This window comes from Silurus meridionalis, chromosome 9 (assembly GCF_014805685.1).
Source record: "Silurus meridionalis isolate SWU-2019-XX chromosome 9, ASM1480568v1, whole genome shotgun sequence".
NCBI lineage: Eukaryota > Metazoa > Chordata > Actinopteri > Siluriformes > Siluridae > Silurus > Silurus meridionalis.
Window position 1 is genome coordinate 26,064,526 of NC_060892.1, and position 17,769 is coordinate 26,082,294.

At 43.0% G+C, this 17,769-nt stretch overlaps 2 protein-coding genes across 5 annotated transcripts in view; one reads left to right on the forward strand and one right to left on the reverse strand.

Annotated features, from left to right (window-relative positions):
- The window catches only part of abcb11b (ATP-binding cassette, sub-family B (MDR/TAP), member 11b), a 22,257-nt gene extending 15,931 nt beyond the window's left edge, over window positions 1-6,326 (forward strand). For all 4 annotated transcript variants that reach the window (XM_046858027.1, XM_046858031.1, XM_046858026.1 and 1 more), the window contains 6 exons: window positions 67-308; window positions 419-575; window positions 665-862; window positions 1,269-1,475; window positions 1,582-1,728; window positions 1,822-6,326. In XM_046858027.1, coding sequence (XP_046713983.1) covers window positions 67-308; window positions 419-575; window positions 665-862; window positions 1,269-1,475; window positions 1,582-1,728; window positions 1,822-2,022 — 1,152 coding nt within the window. In that variant the 3' untranslated portion in view covers window positions 2,023-6,326. The remainder of the gene's footprint in view (window positions 1-66; window positions 309-418; window positions 576-664; window positions 863-1,268; window positions 1,476-1,581; window positions 1,729-1,821) is intronic.
- mast3b (microtubule associated serine/threonine kinase 3b) overlaps window positions 5,653-17,769 on the reverse strand; it is a 23,442-nt gene continuing 11,325 nt past the window's right edge. The window contains 22 exon segments of the mRNA XM_046858025.1: window positions 5,653-8,117; window positions 8,119-8,767; window positions 8,965-9,146; window positions 9,429-9,565; window positions 9,821-9,943; window positions 10,036-10,262; window positions 10,367-10,567; window positions 10,747-10,868; window positions 11,349-11,530; window positions 11,627-11,739; window positions 11,988-12,110; window positions 12,475-12,576; window positions 12,666-12,831; window positions 13,029-13,161; window positions 13,264-13,402; window positions 13,553-13,761; window positions 14,063-14,151; window positions 14,248-14,315; window positions 14,411-14,543; window positions 14,637-14,738; window positions 17,234-17,443; window positions 17,560-17,635. Of these exon segments, the coding sequence (XP_046713981.1) occupies window positions 7,784-8,117; window positions 8,119-8,767; window positions 8,965-9,146; window positions 9,429-9,565; window positions 9,821-9,943; window positions 10,036-10,262; window positions 10,367-10,567; window positions 10,747-10,868; window positions 11,349-11,530; window positions 11,627-11,739; window positions 11,988-12,110; window positions 12,475-12,576; window positions 12,666-12,831; window positions 13,029-13,161; window positions 13,264-13,402; window positions 13,553-13,761; window positions 14,063-14,151; window positions 14,248-14,315; window positions 14,411-14,543; window positions 14,637-14,738; window positions 17,234-17,443; window positions 17,560-17,635 (3,820 nt within the window). The 3' untranslated portion in view covers window positions 5,653-7,783.

Consider the following 17,769-nt stretch of genomic DNA (forward strand, 5'->3'; position numbering starts at 1 on the left):
CTACAATTAATATATAAAAAAATATTCACTGAATGACTGATTCAGTTGCTCTCCATCTTTCTGTAGATTTCAGGTGAGGCGCTGAACAACATCCGTACCATCGCTGGTTTGGGGAAAGAGAGCAGATTTGTGGAGATGTACGAAGCTCAGCTCGAGGCACCGTACCAGGCTGCACTGAAGAAAGCTAACGTTTACGGCGCATGCTACGGATTTTCCCAGTGTGTCGTCTTCATGGCGAACTCAGCATCTTATCGTTTTGGAGGCTACTTGGTGCATCACGAGGACCTTCACTTTAGTATTGTTTTTAGGTAATAATAACAATAATAGTTCCAATAATAATAATAATATTAATAAAACCTCCATAATACACATAAGACAATAAAGTAGTAAAAGTGGAGACTCCTTTCTTTTTTGCCAGGGTCATCTCTGCTATCGTGACCAGTGGAACAGCTCTGGGTCGAGCCTCCTCATACACACCTGACTACGCCAAGGCGAAGATTTCTGCAGCTCGCTTCTTCCAGCTGCTTGACCGTGTCCCTAAAATCAGCGTCTACAGCGACAAAGGCGACAAATGGGTAAATACTTTTTGGAAACTTACGGAAAATCATAAAAAGAAAACAGAATTTTATGTTCAGTAACGATGTTCTAATTTGTCTGAATGTAGTCTGATTTCAGAGGAGAGATTGAGTTTATAGATTGTAAGTTCACATACCCGACCCGGCCGGATATCCAGGTATTGAATGGCCTTACTGTGAGCGTGAAACCTGGTCAGACTCTGGCTTTTGTGGGCAGCAGTGGCTGTGGCAAGAGCACAAGCGTCCAGCTGCTCGAGAGGTTTTACGACCCGGATTTAGGACGAGTGGTGAGAATAAATTCATATACAACAAACACATTGATTAACTACAAGTCTAGCTCTGTTTACAAGAAAGTTCTTCATGTCCTGGAAGTCTTCTTTTTGAAGCGTGTCAAGCACCTTCTGCAATCCGCACCGGATCTCACTAATGGTGTAAAAAAAAAAACAGTGATCTGTATCTTCAGGAAGAGGGTGAAAGTCTGCAGGAGCCAAAATCACATGTGGTCTCAATAGCACCAGCTCCCGATGTACACAGGGCGATATCTTTTAGCACACTGACTTATGAAGTTCGGTGCTCCCTGTGACTTTGCGTGCAGCCTTGTGCTGCCATCTACTGGCGTGTTACAAAACTAGTCTTAAAACCTTTTCAAGTTTCCATTTTGTTTGAGGAATCTGTGTTTTTATTGCTTTCCAGCTAATCGATGGACACGACTCCACTTATATCAACGTTCCGTTCCTGCGCTCGAAGATCGGCATCGTCTCCCAAGAGCCGATTCTGTTTGACTGCAGCATCGCAGAGAACATTCGCTACGGAGATAACCAGAGGGAGCTCAGCATGGATGAAGTCATTTCTGCAGCTAAGAAGGCCCAGCTCCATGACTTTGTCATGTCACTTCCTGAAGTAATCATTTTCCTGAAAGCCTTCAATATTACTAAACATTTACGCAGGTTCTAGTGTTAAACATCACATATTGATGATGATAAGCATTTTTCTTTCTTTGGAACAGAAATATGACACTAACGTGGGCTCCCAAGGCTCCCAGCTGTCACGTGGTCAGAAGCAGCGCATCGCCATCGCCAGGGCCATCGTCCGAGACCCCAAAATCCTCCTGCTGGATGAGGCCACATCGGCCCTGGACACAGAGAGTGAGAAGGTGAAAAAAAGAGCAAGAAAACAATGAGCTTTTTATTAACGTACTTATGCACTTGTTTAAACAAACCCACTTTATGTTTCCTGCACAAATCAGACGGTACAGGAGGCTTTGGATAAAGCGAGGGAGGGTCGCACCTGCATCGTCATCGCCCACCGTCTCTCCACCATCCAGAACTCCAACATCATAGCGGTGATGTCACGAGGGATCCTGATCGAGAAGGGCACACACGATCAGCTCATGGCCTTAAACGGAGCTTATTACAATCTGGTCACCACCGGAGCTCCGATCAGTTAGCTGCTTAGCGCGGAGCCACGACGCATACGATTACGCTAAAGGTGTTTTATTAAAATACGTTTATTTATAGTAATGACACGGAGGAAATATCACTTTATGATCTGTATTTTGTTTTTATTTAATTAAAATTTTTTGAAAAAGATTTAAAAGAAATTCACATCGACCTTGAAATGGAAGTGGAATTGAATTATGCGTTGTTGACTTATTGTTTACCTGGTGTTCGGTTTGTACAGAATTAAAGCATTGTAACTTTTATTTGATTAAAATGGACTTTTAATACCTAAAAATAGGGGTATGTGTAAAAGTTTGTGAAACTCTGACCATTTCTTTTTGGAAATTGTGCCTCCATATGCTCTTGAGCTCCACTCTTCTGGGCAGATGTTCCACTAGATTTTTGTGCAGATTTATTAATCCACATGGGTGGATGTAGGTGAGGTGGTGAAGAGGTCTGGGGGTGGAGTAAACGTTCACATTCATCCCAAAGGAGTTCAAACGGGTTTCTAACTGTATAGCAGGAGATTTACATTTACAGCATTTATTTCATAGGAGAAATAAAAAAAAAATACAATAATAATGATCATAAAATAAGTAAATAAACATCACAGAATACATCACAACATCTGTCGGCCTGTCGAATAGTTTGTGTTTCATGAAACTTCATTTGGCCATCATTTGAAGACATCTAGGGGAAGTTCATTCCAACACCTGGGTGCCAGAACAGAGAGGAGCCTGAATGGAGACCTTTCTCTTACCCCTAAGAGATGGTGGGACCAGTCAAGCAGTGCCAGATGAACATCTTCCACTCCAACCCATGGAGAGCAGATCTTCATGGAGCTGGAACAGGTTTTGGGTCTCGTAGTTCAAATGAAGAGAAAATTTCATACTACTGCTTTTTTGCTTAGAAATTCCTCCACACTGTCATTTCACTGCCCAGGGTTGAGTCTTATTTATTAATACACACCAGAAAGTGTGTGAGTGCAGAATAGAAGGTCTGTAAGATGCACCTTGTGAATTCAGGTCATGGAAATGCATGATATTTTTCCATCATTGCGAGAAAAGATCAAGCGCAGACACACGGAGGCAAAACAATGCTGTCGATTTGAAGATAAAAGGCATTTATTCGTAAATCAAATAAATTCAATGGCACCAAATGATCATGTGATTTTATTTGACAAGTGAAAAATGTTTGTAGTAATAATAATACGGGGAAGAGGATGAAGAGTGGGAAGAACAGGAGGATTTAGAAAAGGATATACTGTAGAAGGATGTGAGGATGAGGAAGAGACAGATGATTAAGAAGAAGACGAAGAATGACTGACATGGACGAAGAGAGAAAACGAAACGGGAAGATTAAACGGATGAGAAAAAGAGGTAGCTGAACGAGACGGCAAAGGGAGGAGAAAGAAAAAGAACAAAAAGACATGGAAGAAGATCATGATGAAGAGAACGAGAAGAAAGAAGTGGTACAGAAAGAAAAAAATAGGCAGTTGATAATGAAGAAGGAATGGAAGAAGAGTGACGACGAAGAGGAAAAAGAAGAGGAAGAAGGGATAAAGAGGATAGAATCCAGAAGTTTGGTAGAGTCTGATCTCCATTGGATTTATGTAGAAGAACTTGTATTTCTACTCGGCAGTTCAAAATGTTCCTCCTGTCGGATCAGCTTGTCTATGTTTCTACCTGCTACCTCGAAAAAGGTTTCGGTTGCTCTAATATTCTGGGCTGCCAGAATCCGGGACAAAATCGCACTTATGATGCCCTGTGACTGGCAGGATATGTGGGCCACACGGTGCCGGACCTTTCTGTTCGGTTCCGTGATTAAAAACCCAGCCTTTATTGGAGGTTCCTGAGTCGGAGCTCGCTCCTTCACATTCTGGCGTAAATACGAGGCGTACATCTGTACAAGTCGCCCCAGTCCGGTTCTGTAGGAGAGGCGGAGAGATTCGGCGGATCCTCTGGGAACCGAGAACAACCGGATCCCGTGGATCCTCATGTGCAGGTGAACAGCTGCTCCGTTGATCCAGAGCTTCAGTGCAGCGGTGCTGATACGCTTCTCCACAGCCATGCTCTCGTACAGTTTTATTAATGCGAGCTTCAGCTTCTGGTCGTAGACATCAGTTATCTCTGCCATCAGGTCAGAGTTATTCACCATCCAAGGAACACGTCTCAGATAATCCCTGGTGATCCTGGAGACCTCCGAAGAGTTATCAGGGCCGAAGATCCTCCTGTACGGATCCATCAACTCGGTCTCGGTTTGTCCAAGAACACCAGCAACAAGAGTATCCAAGAGAAAAGACATAGCCAGAGCCACAACTCCAACACCTCCATAAGACACCTTGGTCTTCTTGCTGAAAATGGAGGTCAGGTTGTTATCCAGGACAGCAAGCTGCTCCTTCGAAAGACGCCCCTGGATGGAACTGTACTGGTGGTTGAGGGCGAAGCTGGAGTTCAGAGAGAGGTAATTAGACACCACCTTATCAAGGGTAATGTCAGGAATGATTCCACCAGCCTGACCAACCATGTAGATGCCATCAATCATTTCAGGAGACGGACTGCAGGAATTGTTCCCCATGCTGAAGATCCTACAGCAGATCTCAGTCCCAGAGGTGCAGCGAGCATTTGATTGTGAGCCGTTTCAAAGTACACGTTCAGACTCGTCCAAAACCAACAACGGCCCAAGGTTCATGTTAAATATTAGCTTTTATTAAAGTGACTCTTCTGTGAAAAGTTGGGAAATTGATCAGTATCTCCCCCCCGAAAGATAGAAGATCTGGGATCCATACAAAAAAAAAAAAAAAAATGTTATCTACAATTATTTCCTACACTCATGCAAATGTAATCTTCTGGCACTACTTTCTCTCTGGGTGAGATGGAACACCAGAATTGTAGATGTGATGAGCCGTATATATATAAAAAGTGTTATATCGATCCACTCAATCGCTTTCTCTCTCCAACCAGAAAGACGGCATGAACTTCTCAATGCTGAAGTGACCATGGTAAATCCACAGCGAGGTGTGTAAATCCTCGGGATGTTCTTCACCTCCACATGGTGCACAAGCATCCTGAAACACCTCCAGATGGGTTATTACTTACATACAGGCAGCTTGAGGATGTGCAATAGAACATTTACAGACCTGCTCTGCATAATCTTCAACCTTCCATTGTGCACGTGTTCAGAGGTGTTGTGATGGTAGCTACTGAGGGTCATCATGAACCATCTGTTCATTTTCTATGAGCAAAACATTGCAAAATCTGCGTAGTTTATTGACTCGTTCATCCTGAGTCTCCTGGTCCGAGTCGTTCTTTCGTCTCCTCCAAAAACGCTACACAATTGTTATTAATTTTTTAGGTCTCGACATTGTAACATTAATTATGTGATTCACGTGACAGAAGAACAAACAATTGACTAGAAGATGAGAGAGAAAGCTGCTCATTGTGTCATGATGTCATTACTGGAACTGTAGTTAAAGTTGGTGTGTGTGTAGACGTGTTGGGGATCTGCTTACTGAAAAGATCACATTTTATTTCTAAGAACGAGATCCAACAAATCACTAAAATACTAAACTTTATAAATTGAAATCAACACGACCGGTACTCGGTGTGAACCTGCGCAAGAACGAAGAAAACCACCAGTGAGTCCAACACATGATTTAATACAAAGCATCGACTGGGCTGGCCAACAAGTATAACAACATTACAAAAAATAGATATAAAAGTATTTTTACAGTCAGCACAGACCCAAAAAAACAACAAATAAACACTACGATCCTCGCGGATGTGAAAAAATGAAGGAAGAAGAACATCACTATTGCATATAAATATACAAACCCGGACTTCCAGTTCTTCTGGAGCAGATGTGGACACAATCAACAGAAAGCAGAAGCAACCGAGCTCGGGGTTAATTAAGGAGGTTCAGGTGCTACACCACTAGTCAGGAAAGAACAAATCATTTTCCAAATCACAATATAGAGTAAGTGTTCATTATAATTATTAATCCAACAAAAGACTTTTGACTGAATCACCGCCAAATTTACGTTAAAAAAGGAAAGAAAAATCCCAGGCTTGGATGCATCAGGAGACACGTATTGCACCGAACACCATGCGAGCGTTTGTTGTGTGCTCACGATAAAGTACATGCAGCATGCAGTTATTTCAGGGTCTCGAAAATAAACCCGACATCAATTTACCGTCAAACATGGAATGCGTTACAGGTTCAAGTAGCACCAAGAGAGTAGCAAGGATGCAGTTACGCACTTCAAGACGCTCCAATCAACAGGAGGGTTTCTTTTTTCTTTATTAAAATAAAAGACCTCCTCCATCCATAAGCAGCTGAAATCATTAACGGTAATCACTGTGGGACTTTACAGGAAAAAATGAAGTCATTCGGTACCTTGTATATTTTTTTCGGGGGAAAACCTACATCTTAAAAGAGATTTGGGGAGATGAGATTGTTCAACAGATCAGAGTTAAGTGGAAGCCTTTTGTTTTGTTTTTTTTGCATTTTATATGTTTAGGAAATTCCACTGCTAAGGGCTCGAGTTAAGACACATTAGTTTGATTAAAATAACGGAAAAAAACCCTCCGGTCAATGGAAAATAATGTAAACATTCTCCCTATACAATAGGTAGTTAGATAAACGAGCGACGGAAAACATACATGAAAAACAATGTGGATTCGAAACCACGTTAAAAATCACATGCGTAACAAGCAAACAGTCCGTTTAGGGGAAAAAAAGACGTCCTGTGAACCGATTTGACGTGACGTCGTAAATAAGAGCGAAATTAATTCGCATCAAAGCTTTAAAGCTTGTTGAAAGCTCTTCTTTTTTCGTTTTGGGGAGAAAAAAAAAAAAGGTTGGAGGTTCCTCCTGGAAGTGCAGCTGAAATGAGAGAAAACCCATTCAAGTTTGCCTGTGGAAACGCGCCGCAGTTTTCCAGTTAGCATAGTTTCCCAAAAAAAAAAAAAAAACGAGCTATACAGTAGAAAATCAGATTCATGAACATAAAACCAGGTCACAAAGTTAAAAACAGTCTCCACTACTACTCAGGGGTCGTGTTTCTCTGAGGCGCCACAATATCAAGCAAAATGTACACAAAGAGAAAAAAAAAAATGGACCTCAAATCCACACCTGTGAAATTTCTCCAGCCAGAAGCCCTGAGCTGAAATTCCCATAGCCTACGTATCCAAAGTGAGGTTAGACGCTGCAGTGATCACACAAACTAACACTAAAAGAACAAAACCCAAACCGAACTCAGATTTGTGTATGAAGCTGTGAGAACTGAACCAAAGGAGTTCGATACGCCAAAAATACTGACAAGTTGAAAACCATGACCAACTAAAAAGCACGTTACAGCACGTTATAGCCCTCGCTTTAAAACAAGACACCGCTCTTGTTCTCGTACCTCATCACGTCTTCGTGGTTATTCGCCACGGTAGCTACGCTCGACACACAAACATTCTGCAATCTGAAAATACATTTTCATAAAATTCTCGTCTCCGTTCGATGGTTGGGAAAAATCCCCTGCTGGTTACAGTCAGGTTTAGTTTTTCACCATCGTCACAATTCTATCACGCGTTAAAAAATTAGAAATATTCCCCCTGTAAAAATCTAGCTTACTTCATTTTTAAATTGAATTTTAAAGACACTGAGTGGCATTCCAACCCAATCGCTCGGACACGGACGCGTTCGTCAGGAGCGCCGAGAGTGCAGGAGGTGTGCAGAACTTCAACCGGAGTATGAAAAGTGACTTTGACGTTGGGCGAGTCATTTGCCTCGGAGTTTCGCCTTCCTTGGACTTGAGGTTTCTTCCGTATCGGTACCGTGACCTTTGCTTTTAGACTCCACCGATGATCCGTCTGATGGAACGCCGGTGGAACACGAGCTCTCTGGTGTTCCCTTGTCTTCTGGGTGCGAGTCCAAACTCCCACTTGTGTTTTTCTCCTCCTCATCAGAACATGGCTGCCAGTCCTCCAGCTCTTCGCTTTCTGAGCCCTGAACAGCGATCTGAGGGACCAGAGGAACCCTCCTGACCACACACTCCTCCCTGGGCTGCGAGTCTGGCACCACCCACTCAGCTTTGCGCTTGGGCCAAGCATCAGGACGGCGTGCTCGATGCTGCAGGAGTCTGTACGGTTCTTTCGTCCGGCTCGTCGAAACTCACTTCCTGCACGGCTTCCTGCTTTTTGAAGGAGTCGCGGCGTTCGGACAGATTGAGCTTTCGCATCACGACAATCTGTCCGGCAGAGAAAGCCCCGAGCCTGCCGTGGTCCGAGCCATACTGAGACTCCACCTCTGCGTCCCCACCCATGTCCAACTCACAGTGAGGGACCTCTAAAGTGTGCCGTCGTGGACCGTGGGCCTTTTTTTCTCCATGGAAGACACCGGAGAGCTTTTCAGCCGACTGGACTCTCTTGAGCAGGGGTGAGACGGGAATCTCGGTGCTGCGCGGTCGAACCCCATGACGGACGATAGTAGGCGGGGACAGTGTTTTACCATGGAAGGAATGAAGGGTCTTCGTAATGCTGGGTAAGGGAGAAGGCGAGTGCTGAGGAGACAGGGCCTGGGGGGAGGAGGTGCAGGCTAACGGTGATGGAGGGATGCTGCTGGTTGACTTGCGTCGGCCGACTTTAGCGTAGCGCTGAGCGCCCAGTTTGGACCCCAGGCCATGTAGTGAGCTGGGTCGCATTTGGACAGCTGGAGAACTTGGTGAGCTGGAGCATGGAGATCCACTTTGGGGGAGGTTTATATCTAAAAATGACAACATGCAATGATCAGACCCACAAAATCTGTCTTTCTTAGGGTTATTTAAATCTTAAACATACATGAACATTGAAGTGCATCGAAAAAATCTTCAAAAACAGAAATGAAATTAAAGAATATTGATCGTAATCTGTTCACTGAAAAGCTACGTGGGTAAAGACATCATTTGAAGTATATGTGTGTACCAGTGGCGTGGTCTGGAACTGGGCTACGGCACGGTGTGGAAGGTCCGGGGGACAGGCTGTGTGTGGGAGACCCCGGCAAGCTCTCGCTGGAGGAAACCGAGTGATGGAGGCCAGATGAGAAGCTGCGACTGCTGTGCATTACAGTGCTCTGTTTAGACAGCTTCTTCAGGACGCTTCGCCGTCTGAGAACGACAGACACCACGGCTGCATTAGACTTTTATATCGTATCTATACATATGCTATGAATTATTCATTTTTCCTTTAATTCACCCACAATGCCTTTAAAACAATGTGTGTGTCCTCTGAGCAGCTGCTGGTTCTTTCTGACACCTTTGCCAGACGCTTGTTTAAATCAGCTTCAGAGACTGATGGATTTCATAAAATCGAATTTTTCTTCTTCCGTCTTTTTTGTTTAGCTAAACGTTTTACTTTTCCTAATTAAAAAACCATGCAAGCCTTCACACCGGTCCTGGTTGTCCTTCCTTCTGCTCCTCTTGCTGCGACGTGCCATCTTGCCCTTGTAGCTCGTTTTCCGCGCCGGACCGATTTTAATGGTTGTGTCCTCCAGGGCGATGGTCTGCAAAGCCACCTTGTTACCGCTCTGCAAAACAATGGTGAATTGCTGAGCACGGGTTAAACACAGGAATGTGAGAATCGCTTTTTGTCCGCGTGTCAATGCAGCTTCTGTTTTCTTGGTGGTTCAAATATTAATTGTGAGGTGATGATCACTGGGAGCAGGGTGAGCTGGGATATATAACACGTCTAACACGTCCGTGAAAATAACAATCTCATATAACACCTCAAACTAAATCTGTAACTGTACTGTAACTGTTTCTGTTTATGGCCTATGCATCACCTTAAGCAGCAGCTCAATCATCTCAGTGTGCACCAGCCCCTGCACTGACTCTCCATTCACATGAGTGATCAGATCTCCTGCTCTCAGACCAGCCTCGTGAGCTGGACTACCTTCCTCCACACTCTATCAACAAAAAAAAAATCAGCATTAACAGCAGTCACTTATAATAGCAGAATAGCATTTTGTTGAAGCTCCAGTTTGTACGAGCCGCTCACCGAGACCATGTGATGGATGGTGTATACGTCACTAGATCCGATGTAGACGCGGATGGTCTGCAGGGTGAAGCCGTACTTCTTGCCCGAGCTGTGGATAAAGATGGGAGGTCGCAAGCAGCTGATGCTCAGGGACAAGTCTCGATTTGGTGAGGAATCTCGGGATGAAGGGTTGGAAGAAATGGAACGTGGGGAGATGGGGCTGGGTTGGAGACCACCACTCATGTCATCTGAATAGAGAAAAAGATAAGCTTGGGTTGTAGTAAAAAAGAAAAACATGCTTACTTTAATTGGATTCGGTTATATTCAGTCTGAGACACACAGAGCTTCTCACCTGGAGTAATGATAAGGGACAAGGTAGACACAGAGGCAGATTTTGGCACTTTGCCCCCTGGAGAGAAATGCTGTCTGTCAGGGGTTTCGAGCTGGTTGCCAAAACATTGCGGGCTGCCGTGTTCCCTTGGAGACGAGTGCTTTGTTCCTGTACTGTTGCTACGCAGCCGGATTCTTCTCAGGTTAGATACAACCACCTCAGCTGCGAAGCGAGAAGGAATAAAAATGTTACATCTCTAATTTGGATAAAACACTTAAAAGGATCGTAATCATAAAAATCTGAAGTGACTTCTGATGAACATTTATAATGCATTATTCAGTATAAATAAATTGCAGAAATAAACCTAATGACAATTGAGCTATTTGTTAGGAAGTCCTGACCTTCATCATCCGTCGAGAGAGCAACACGGGGCATGGCTTCCAGGCTGTGTGTGCTGCTCGCCACCAGGGGGCTTACACACCTGTCCGGCTGGGAGGAGCTTGACGAGGCTCTCGGTCTCAGGCTGTAACACAATGATACATGTTACGCTTTTTAAAAACAACTATGAAATGAATACAGAAACAGGTTCATTAGTTTAAGCACAAGATTCAAGTACAGAAGGAAGGGTTTCAGATTAAAGTGGGAATCCACTCAAAGCTGAAGTCTTACAGGTAGGTTTATTACAGCCCAGGTTCTATTAAACTTCTCGATTATATGCCTAATAGTGTAGATGGACAATCTTTAGGTTGGAATGTTCTAGCCATTGCCTGATTTCACCTCGTTTTGTTGTACATTATCTCTCCCATGCTGATAAAGCTCTAAGAGGAGATCACATGCCCCAGTGCACAAGGAAGTCATGATAAGTTTTCAGAATTGTTTAAATGTGTCAATAATAAAGAAATCGCTAAGTTAAGAAACATTATTAACACACTTAACTACAAAACATTTCGCAAAGATCGCAGCTTTTTAGAAACGCTGTAGGAAGGAAAGTGTTCTAACGGACCATGGTCTCTGCCCTGAGAGCCTCCTGTTCTCCGGAGCTCCTGTGCTGCTCTGTCTGAGCATCTCTCCGGGCGAGTGGCTCTCTCGTCCATCCGAACGTTCCTCGTGCTCTTCACTGTGACTTCGGTCAGATGAGAAACTCAGATTGGACGGTGTGGCCAGATATTCTGTGCTGCTGTATACCTAAAAAAAAAAAAAAAAAGCAAGCAGGAAAAGCGTGAGGTGCATTTTGAAGTAAAGGTGAAATATTTATGACACTTTCAGTTCGATAATGCTGACCTTGCTGAAACGATTCGACCAGGAGGAAAAACGCCGGATTTCGAGGGAAGACTCATCATCGTTTGTTTCATCGTCTTCGTCAGAAACCAAATGATCATAGCGATCGGACCGAGCTGGATTTATTGTGTGTGTGTGTGTGTGTGTGTGTGGGGTGGGGGGGGGGGTGGGGGACAAATACAAACAAATAGATAAACAAATGAGACTTGCTTATGCAAAAAAAAAAAAAAAAAACTGCAAATGAACTATATTAATGAAAGATGAACGGACACGGGCAGACAAAAAGCTAAAAAATAATAGTAACACTGTAGGGTAAGCGAGCGCATGTTACAGATCCGATCTACAAAAGGATCATAACACTTACTATCAAAGTAACTAGTGTCATCGTCTCCTTCTAACTGAGGAATAAACTCGGCTTTTTGGCGAAGCAGGCTGTTCCAATCCAGAGTGGTGAAGAATGTGTGCTGTTTCACCTCTGATGCTCCACCTGTACATGTGTTCAAAACACACAGAAACAGTTCAGTAGTAATACACTGCATTTATAGAGGATGACTTTTCCTCAGTCTTAAAAGGTCACTAATGACTCCATGAGACATTAGAACAGAAGAGAGTTCAAATCCCAGCACCATCAAACCCTTGAGCAAGACCCTTAACCCTCAACTGCTCAGTTTAAGTCTAACTGGAGAAGAGAGTCTTTAAAATGTTATAAATGTACCAGATCTTGTACTGTAAAGTGACTTGCTTGATGTTTAACCAGTGTATAAATGAGCTTTTGCAGCTTTTTATAAACCAGACTGAAAATATAAAGAAAAGTAGTATCAGTGTTTCCAGTCATTAAACTGTTAAATTACCCGTCCCGAGTCTCTCAATCGGACTTTGTCTCAGTAAACGTGTTATCAAGTCCTGAGCATCCACCGGCAAAGCATCGTCCCCATCTGGCCAGATGATGACATCTAATAAAGCACATACGTAAGTCAGGCATTTGGCAAAATCTAAAAACACACCAACATTAAGAGCTTTTATATTCATCATCTGGACTTACCACTGACAACTTGCCCGAAAAGTTCTTCTGGTGTATCGCCAAAAAACGGCACACAGCCCAGCAGAAACTCGTAAAGTATGATTCCCATGGCCCACCAGTCTACAGGCTTTCCATAACCCTGTCGTAGAATAACCTCCGGCGCAATGTACTCGGGCGTGCCAAGGACCTACGGCAGAATAATCAACATCCTGACACCCGTATGACCACAATACAGATCCACCAGGGTTCAGAAGATTCAGTCAAAAGATCTGAATTTTATTAGAACTGTTTTAAAATGACTGAATTTCAATATGGAATTGAGGCTGTAGGACTGTAAATGAGAGAAGAAGGATCTTCCACACAACACTGTATAAACACCATTACCTGTTTGTCGATGAACTCTCTGGTGTCTTTCTCGATATGGCCTTCGTACAGATTTGTCGTCATGTTCATCAGACCGATCTTGGAGAGACCGAAATCGGTCAGCTTGATGTGTCCCATTGATGTGATCAGAAGGCTGCACACGTAGAGTCAAAATAAATAAATAAATAAACCCAGCTGTATTAATGTCAATATACTAATGTATAATATTCTACTGAACATCTAATATTTTTCATACTTGTCAGGTTTCAGGTCTCTGTGTACGATGCCGTAGCTGTGAAGGTATTCCAAAGCTAGCACGGTCTCGGCGAAGTACAGTCGGGTCATGTCGACTGGCAGCGGGCCCATGTTCTTGAGCAGATTCGCACAGTCACCGCCTGTTAATCACAGAAGGAGAATTACGTAACTCCAATTTGGTTCAGAGTAAAACTTCTGGCCTGCAAATTTGTTGAAAATTAAAAAAAAAGGTTATTTTTGACAGTGCGGAAAAAAACCCACAGCACAGAGAAATTCTGCTAGAACTTTACCTTCCACATACTCCATGACCATGCAGAGGTGCCTACGGGTCTCGAATGAGCAGAACATACTGACGACAAAAGGGTTCTCTGCAAACGTCAGGATGTCCCGCTCGACAAACACCTGCTGGATCTGGTTCCTCAGGATCAGGTTCTGCCGGTTGATCTTTTTCATGGCAAATCGCTGGCGAGTTTCTTTGTGCCTCACCAGGTACACAGCTCTGTAAGAGAAGAACGGCACAGTGCCTATTAAACTAATGACGTGCGTGGGCGGCGTCTACAGCTTTGGCAGCAGAAGCAGTGACCCCACACAGGTATAATCCTGACAGGTGTATACTTAATTCTAATTTTTATAGTAGAAGATCAGGGGTGCAGTCCGTATATTCACTAATATGAGGATATAATGATCTGCTGTCATTTCCTCAATGTCCACTACTGATTTGCTGCTGGCTTTAAAAGCAGTTTTGTTCAACTGTTGAATGAAGTGTGATCGGTAGAACTCGAGTCGTTTATTCATCTTACCCGTATGCTCCGTTACTGATCAGCTTTATGGTTTCAAAGTCACTCTCCAGTGGTTTCCTTCGAGGTGGGGTGAGCACTGACTTATTCGGCTGCAGGGATAAACACCACCATGAGATATTCTGTTTATTTAAGGTTCAAATGTTTGATTATATTTAATCTGTGCAGGAAAACTGAACAAAACTTACATCAGATTCCTCCGTTTCCACGTTAAGGGACGGCCCAGAGTCATAGTTTTCCTCAAACTGATTTACTTCTACAAAAAGAACAAACAATAAGTGGGTTTTCAATCTGTTTTTTTTACTGAACAATTCAATATAAACTATATCTTATATAAATTTCGTCTTTTACCATCTAAGGGAATTCGGTTTAGACCCAGCTGATTGATGATGTAACGAGGAATGTCTGTTTTGATGCCTTGGCCAACTTTAGCATGACCCTCTGCTGCCTCCAGCAGGTGATAGAAGCCTTCAGGGTCGAACTCCTGCCAATGCAAAACATTATCATGAAAATAACAAAAATGATCCACCCCTGAGATTTCTTCTAGAATACACTGAATCTTGTGTTTTTTTTTTACCAAACATTCCAGTAGCCTTGCAGGGCGTGAGATGATGATGAGAATCTTCTTTACTAGCTGGGTGATGATGGTGACCTCCTCACTCTCGGACCGCTCCAGCGCCTAAAAGCACAGAATATTTTTGTTTGCTGACAGATAAGATGGAGCATTAGTTTTTACTATAACTTGCTTTTACTGCAATGATCGTTTTTTTCCTTGCAGATTGTTATTTGCACATTACTGCTACTTGCATCCACTGTAGGGATCTACTGCATGGTACAGCATGCACTCTACTGCACCATCTTAGATAAACACCGTCTCATGGCTACTGCTCCACATCTTTCCTATTGCATTGAATTCATTTGCTATTTATGAGAAGTAACCAGAACTCCTACTCTTATGTTTAAAAGTGTGAGTTATACGTTTCCAACTTTCACTTATAAGACAGAAAATGTTTTAGAAAGTGATGTAACCACAGTTCAATCACAACAGGAAGATGATAAGCAGGAGTCAGTAGCAAGAAAGGCACACGTAACCTCCTTAACATCCGAATAACGAGCGATTTCCTCTAAACACGTCTGCTAGTGATTCAGATATGTTCTTTGGTCTGTCCCACACAAACAGGAGTTATAGACGCCGTCTATAATGACGCCAGACCCTGTCATTAACGCTAGACTTGTGTCTATATATCCGTGCATACAATACATCCATGTAGTCAGACGTATTTATAACAACATTAATACACATAATGTTACATATATACATATATATAGAGCTGCTTTCTCTCACCCACACTTGCAAGGCTATTTCTGGGATAACGCGAAAGAACTGAATCAACATGACGCGTCACAGTTGGGGCGAATTCTCTTATTATTTAACAGAATGCAACAAACAGCTGGAAGGGTAAATGCGAGTACAAAGAAATTAGTTATTATAAAATAAATAAATAAAATCCAGAGCCTATAGACCGGAGGCATTGAGTGCAGGATGTGGGAAACACTTTAATAAGCTTAGCTTTGTGAATAATGTCCACAGCAGCCCTGCAATCTGACAGCGAGCGATGAGTCCTGCCTGGGGCTGTCTACACACTGCACAGAAGGTGGGGGTTGCTATGGAAACTATGGCTCTCGAGTAGCGTGGAAGATTCTCTAGCCCTGAGAAGGGGAGATCTGCATTTTTAACCCTGAGACACACAGGGTAGGACGACACACGGGGAAATTCCCCTCCCGGATAGCGGCGCTCCCTCGGCCTCGCAATTAACGTCTGTGTCGTGAGCCGTGATAAAAATGTCTGGTAGACTTGCTGTTTCTTACTGAACTTGTTACTCTTTTCGATAAAAGTAAAAAGAGGATGCCATGGAGGGGGGAGGGGTGAAAGGAAAGGGAGATGAGAGAAGATGGCACTTTTGTCACGCTGGTGTCAGGCACAGCTCAGCTCAGCTCAGCGTGATGTTACTTCTCCTCTCCGAAACAGCGGGGGGTTTGTTCTGCTAGCTCCTGCCTGGTACCGTCTGAAACTGCGCAGGAGCCAGCTTTAGAGATCACCGTCAGATCAGCTGCCGGCTTGAGCCACAGATGAGCAATAAACAGCTCGGCGTAGCCAAAAGAGACACGATAATCCGAGTGGTACGGCAAAAAACAGAAATGTTTAAATGTCACGTCGGTGGTTAATCTGTGTTTAATATAAACATCTTTAAATCCCAGCATCGCTAAAACTATTAACTCTGCATATGGGTCATGAACAATTATTTTGACATGATGCAATATTTTTGATTAAAAAAAAACAAAAGAAACTAAAACGGGCCTAAGGGTAGCAGCTGAGTCAGTCATCCATTAGCAATTATTTTGACATGATGCAATATTGTTGATTTAAAAAAAACAAAAGAAACTAAAACGGGCCTAAGGGTAGCAGCTGAGTCAGTCATCTATTAGCAATTATGCAACGCAATGAAGGGATGTTATGCAAATCAGTCAAATGTACAGGGTTTCCTCAGGTTTGAGTCAGATTAAGACTTTAAGAGCGTCAAGAACAAATTTAAGACCTATATCACATCAACAACACAAACTTGTTGGCAACTGGCCTTTTTGTCTTTCAAGACGACGTATCGTGAAACCTGCACTTCCTCATAGCTAAAAGATTTAATCTGTAATACTGCGAATTATATTTGTACTACAAAAAGAAAGAACACCAGCACAGGAAACAAACAAACAAAAAAACATTCTAAAGTGCTGCAGGAGCAATTTAATGATCGTTAGAGGTAGTGTTACATAGATTTCGAAAAATAATTACGTTTAAAATTATTTAAGACTAAGAAAAGGGAATTTTAAGGCCTAAAATTTAGATTCTTTAATTTTAGACTTTTTAAAGAGTCTGCAAAAACCCTGAATGTATTTTTCTACTAAAGCTCAAAATATGTTGACTTGTTATTTCAAAGACTTCAGTGTTACCAGAGTGCCAGTTACGCACCTTAAGTTCACACCTACAAGGAAAATATAATAAAGAAAAATGTATGGCTTTTTGCCTCCATGTTAAATAAAGCAAAAATGCTCCTCTGAATTCCTTCAACGATGTTTAAAATTCACAGTGAAAAGACACATGCGGACGGTTTCATGTCGCACCTCATGCAGCAGCTTGTCGAGATTCTCCTGCAGCTCTAGAAAGTACAGGGAGGTGATCAGGTCTTTCTGTGACTTGTCCAGACAGTCCCTTGCGAGCTCCACCAGCTGGTGCTGGATGAAACCCAGTACTCCGTCTCCCAGAGGTAAAGTGGTGTCGGCAGAACAGTGCGTGATGATGTCCAGCAAGCGCTCCTCCATCTGCGCCGTGGCCTGGACACAAGAGTTTAACGGTGAGTCTACCTGAAGCCTGCTGATCATCAGCACGAAATTAAAAAGGAGTTAAGATGTAAAATAATTCATGACACCACTCAGGTGGGATGGGATACCTTTGGAAACCTCTCCTTGTAAACATGATTCATCATCACAGTTTCGCTGTCGAACGAGCTGCTTGTGCGTCCGGGGCTGTAACAGAAGAAATTATACAAATAATTAGCATTTTATATTAGTAATGTGTCTGCATTCTAATATTCAAGTATTGAGCAAATAAATCTATCCTGAGAAGCTACTTAACTCTTTAATGACCTGACTGTAGTATG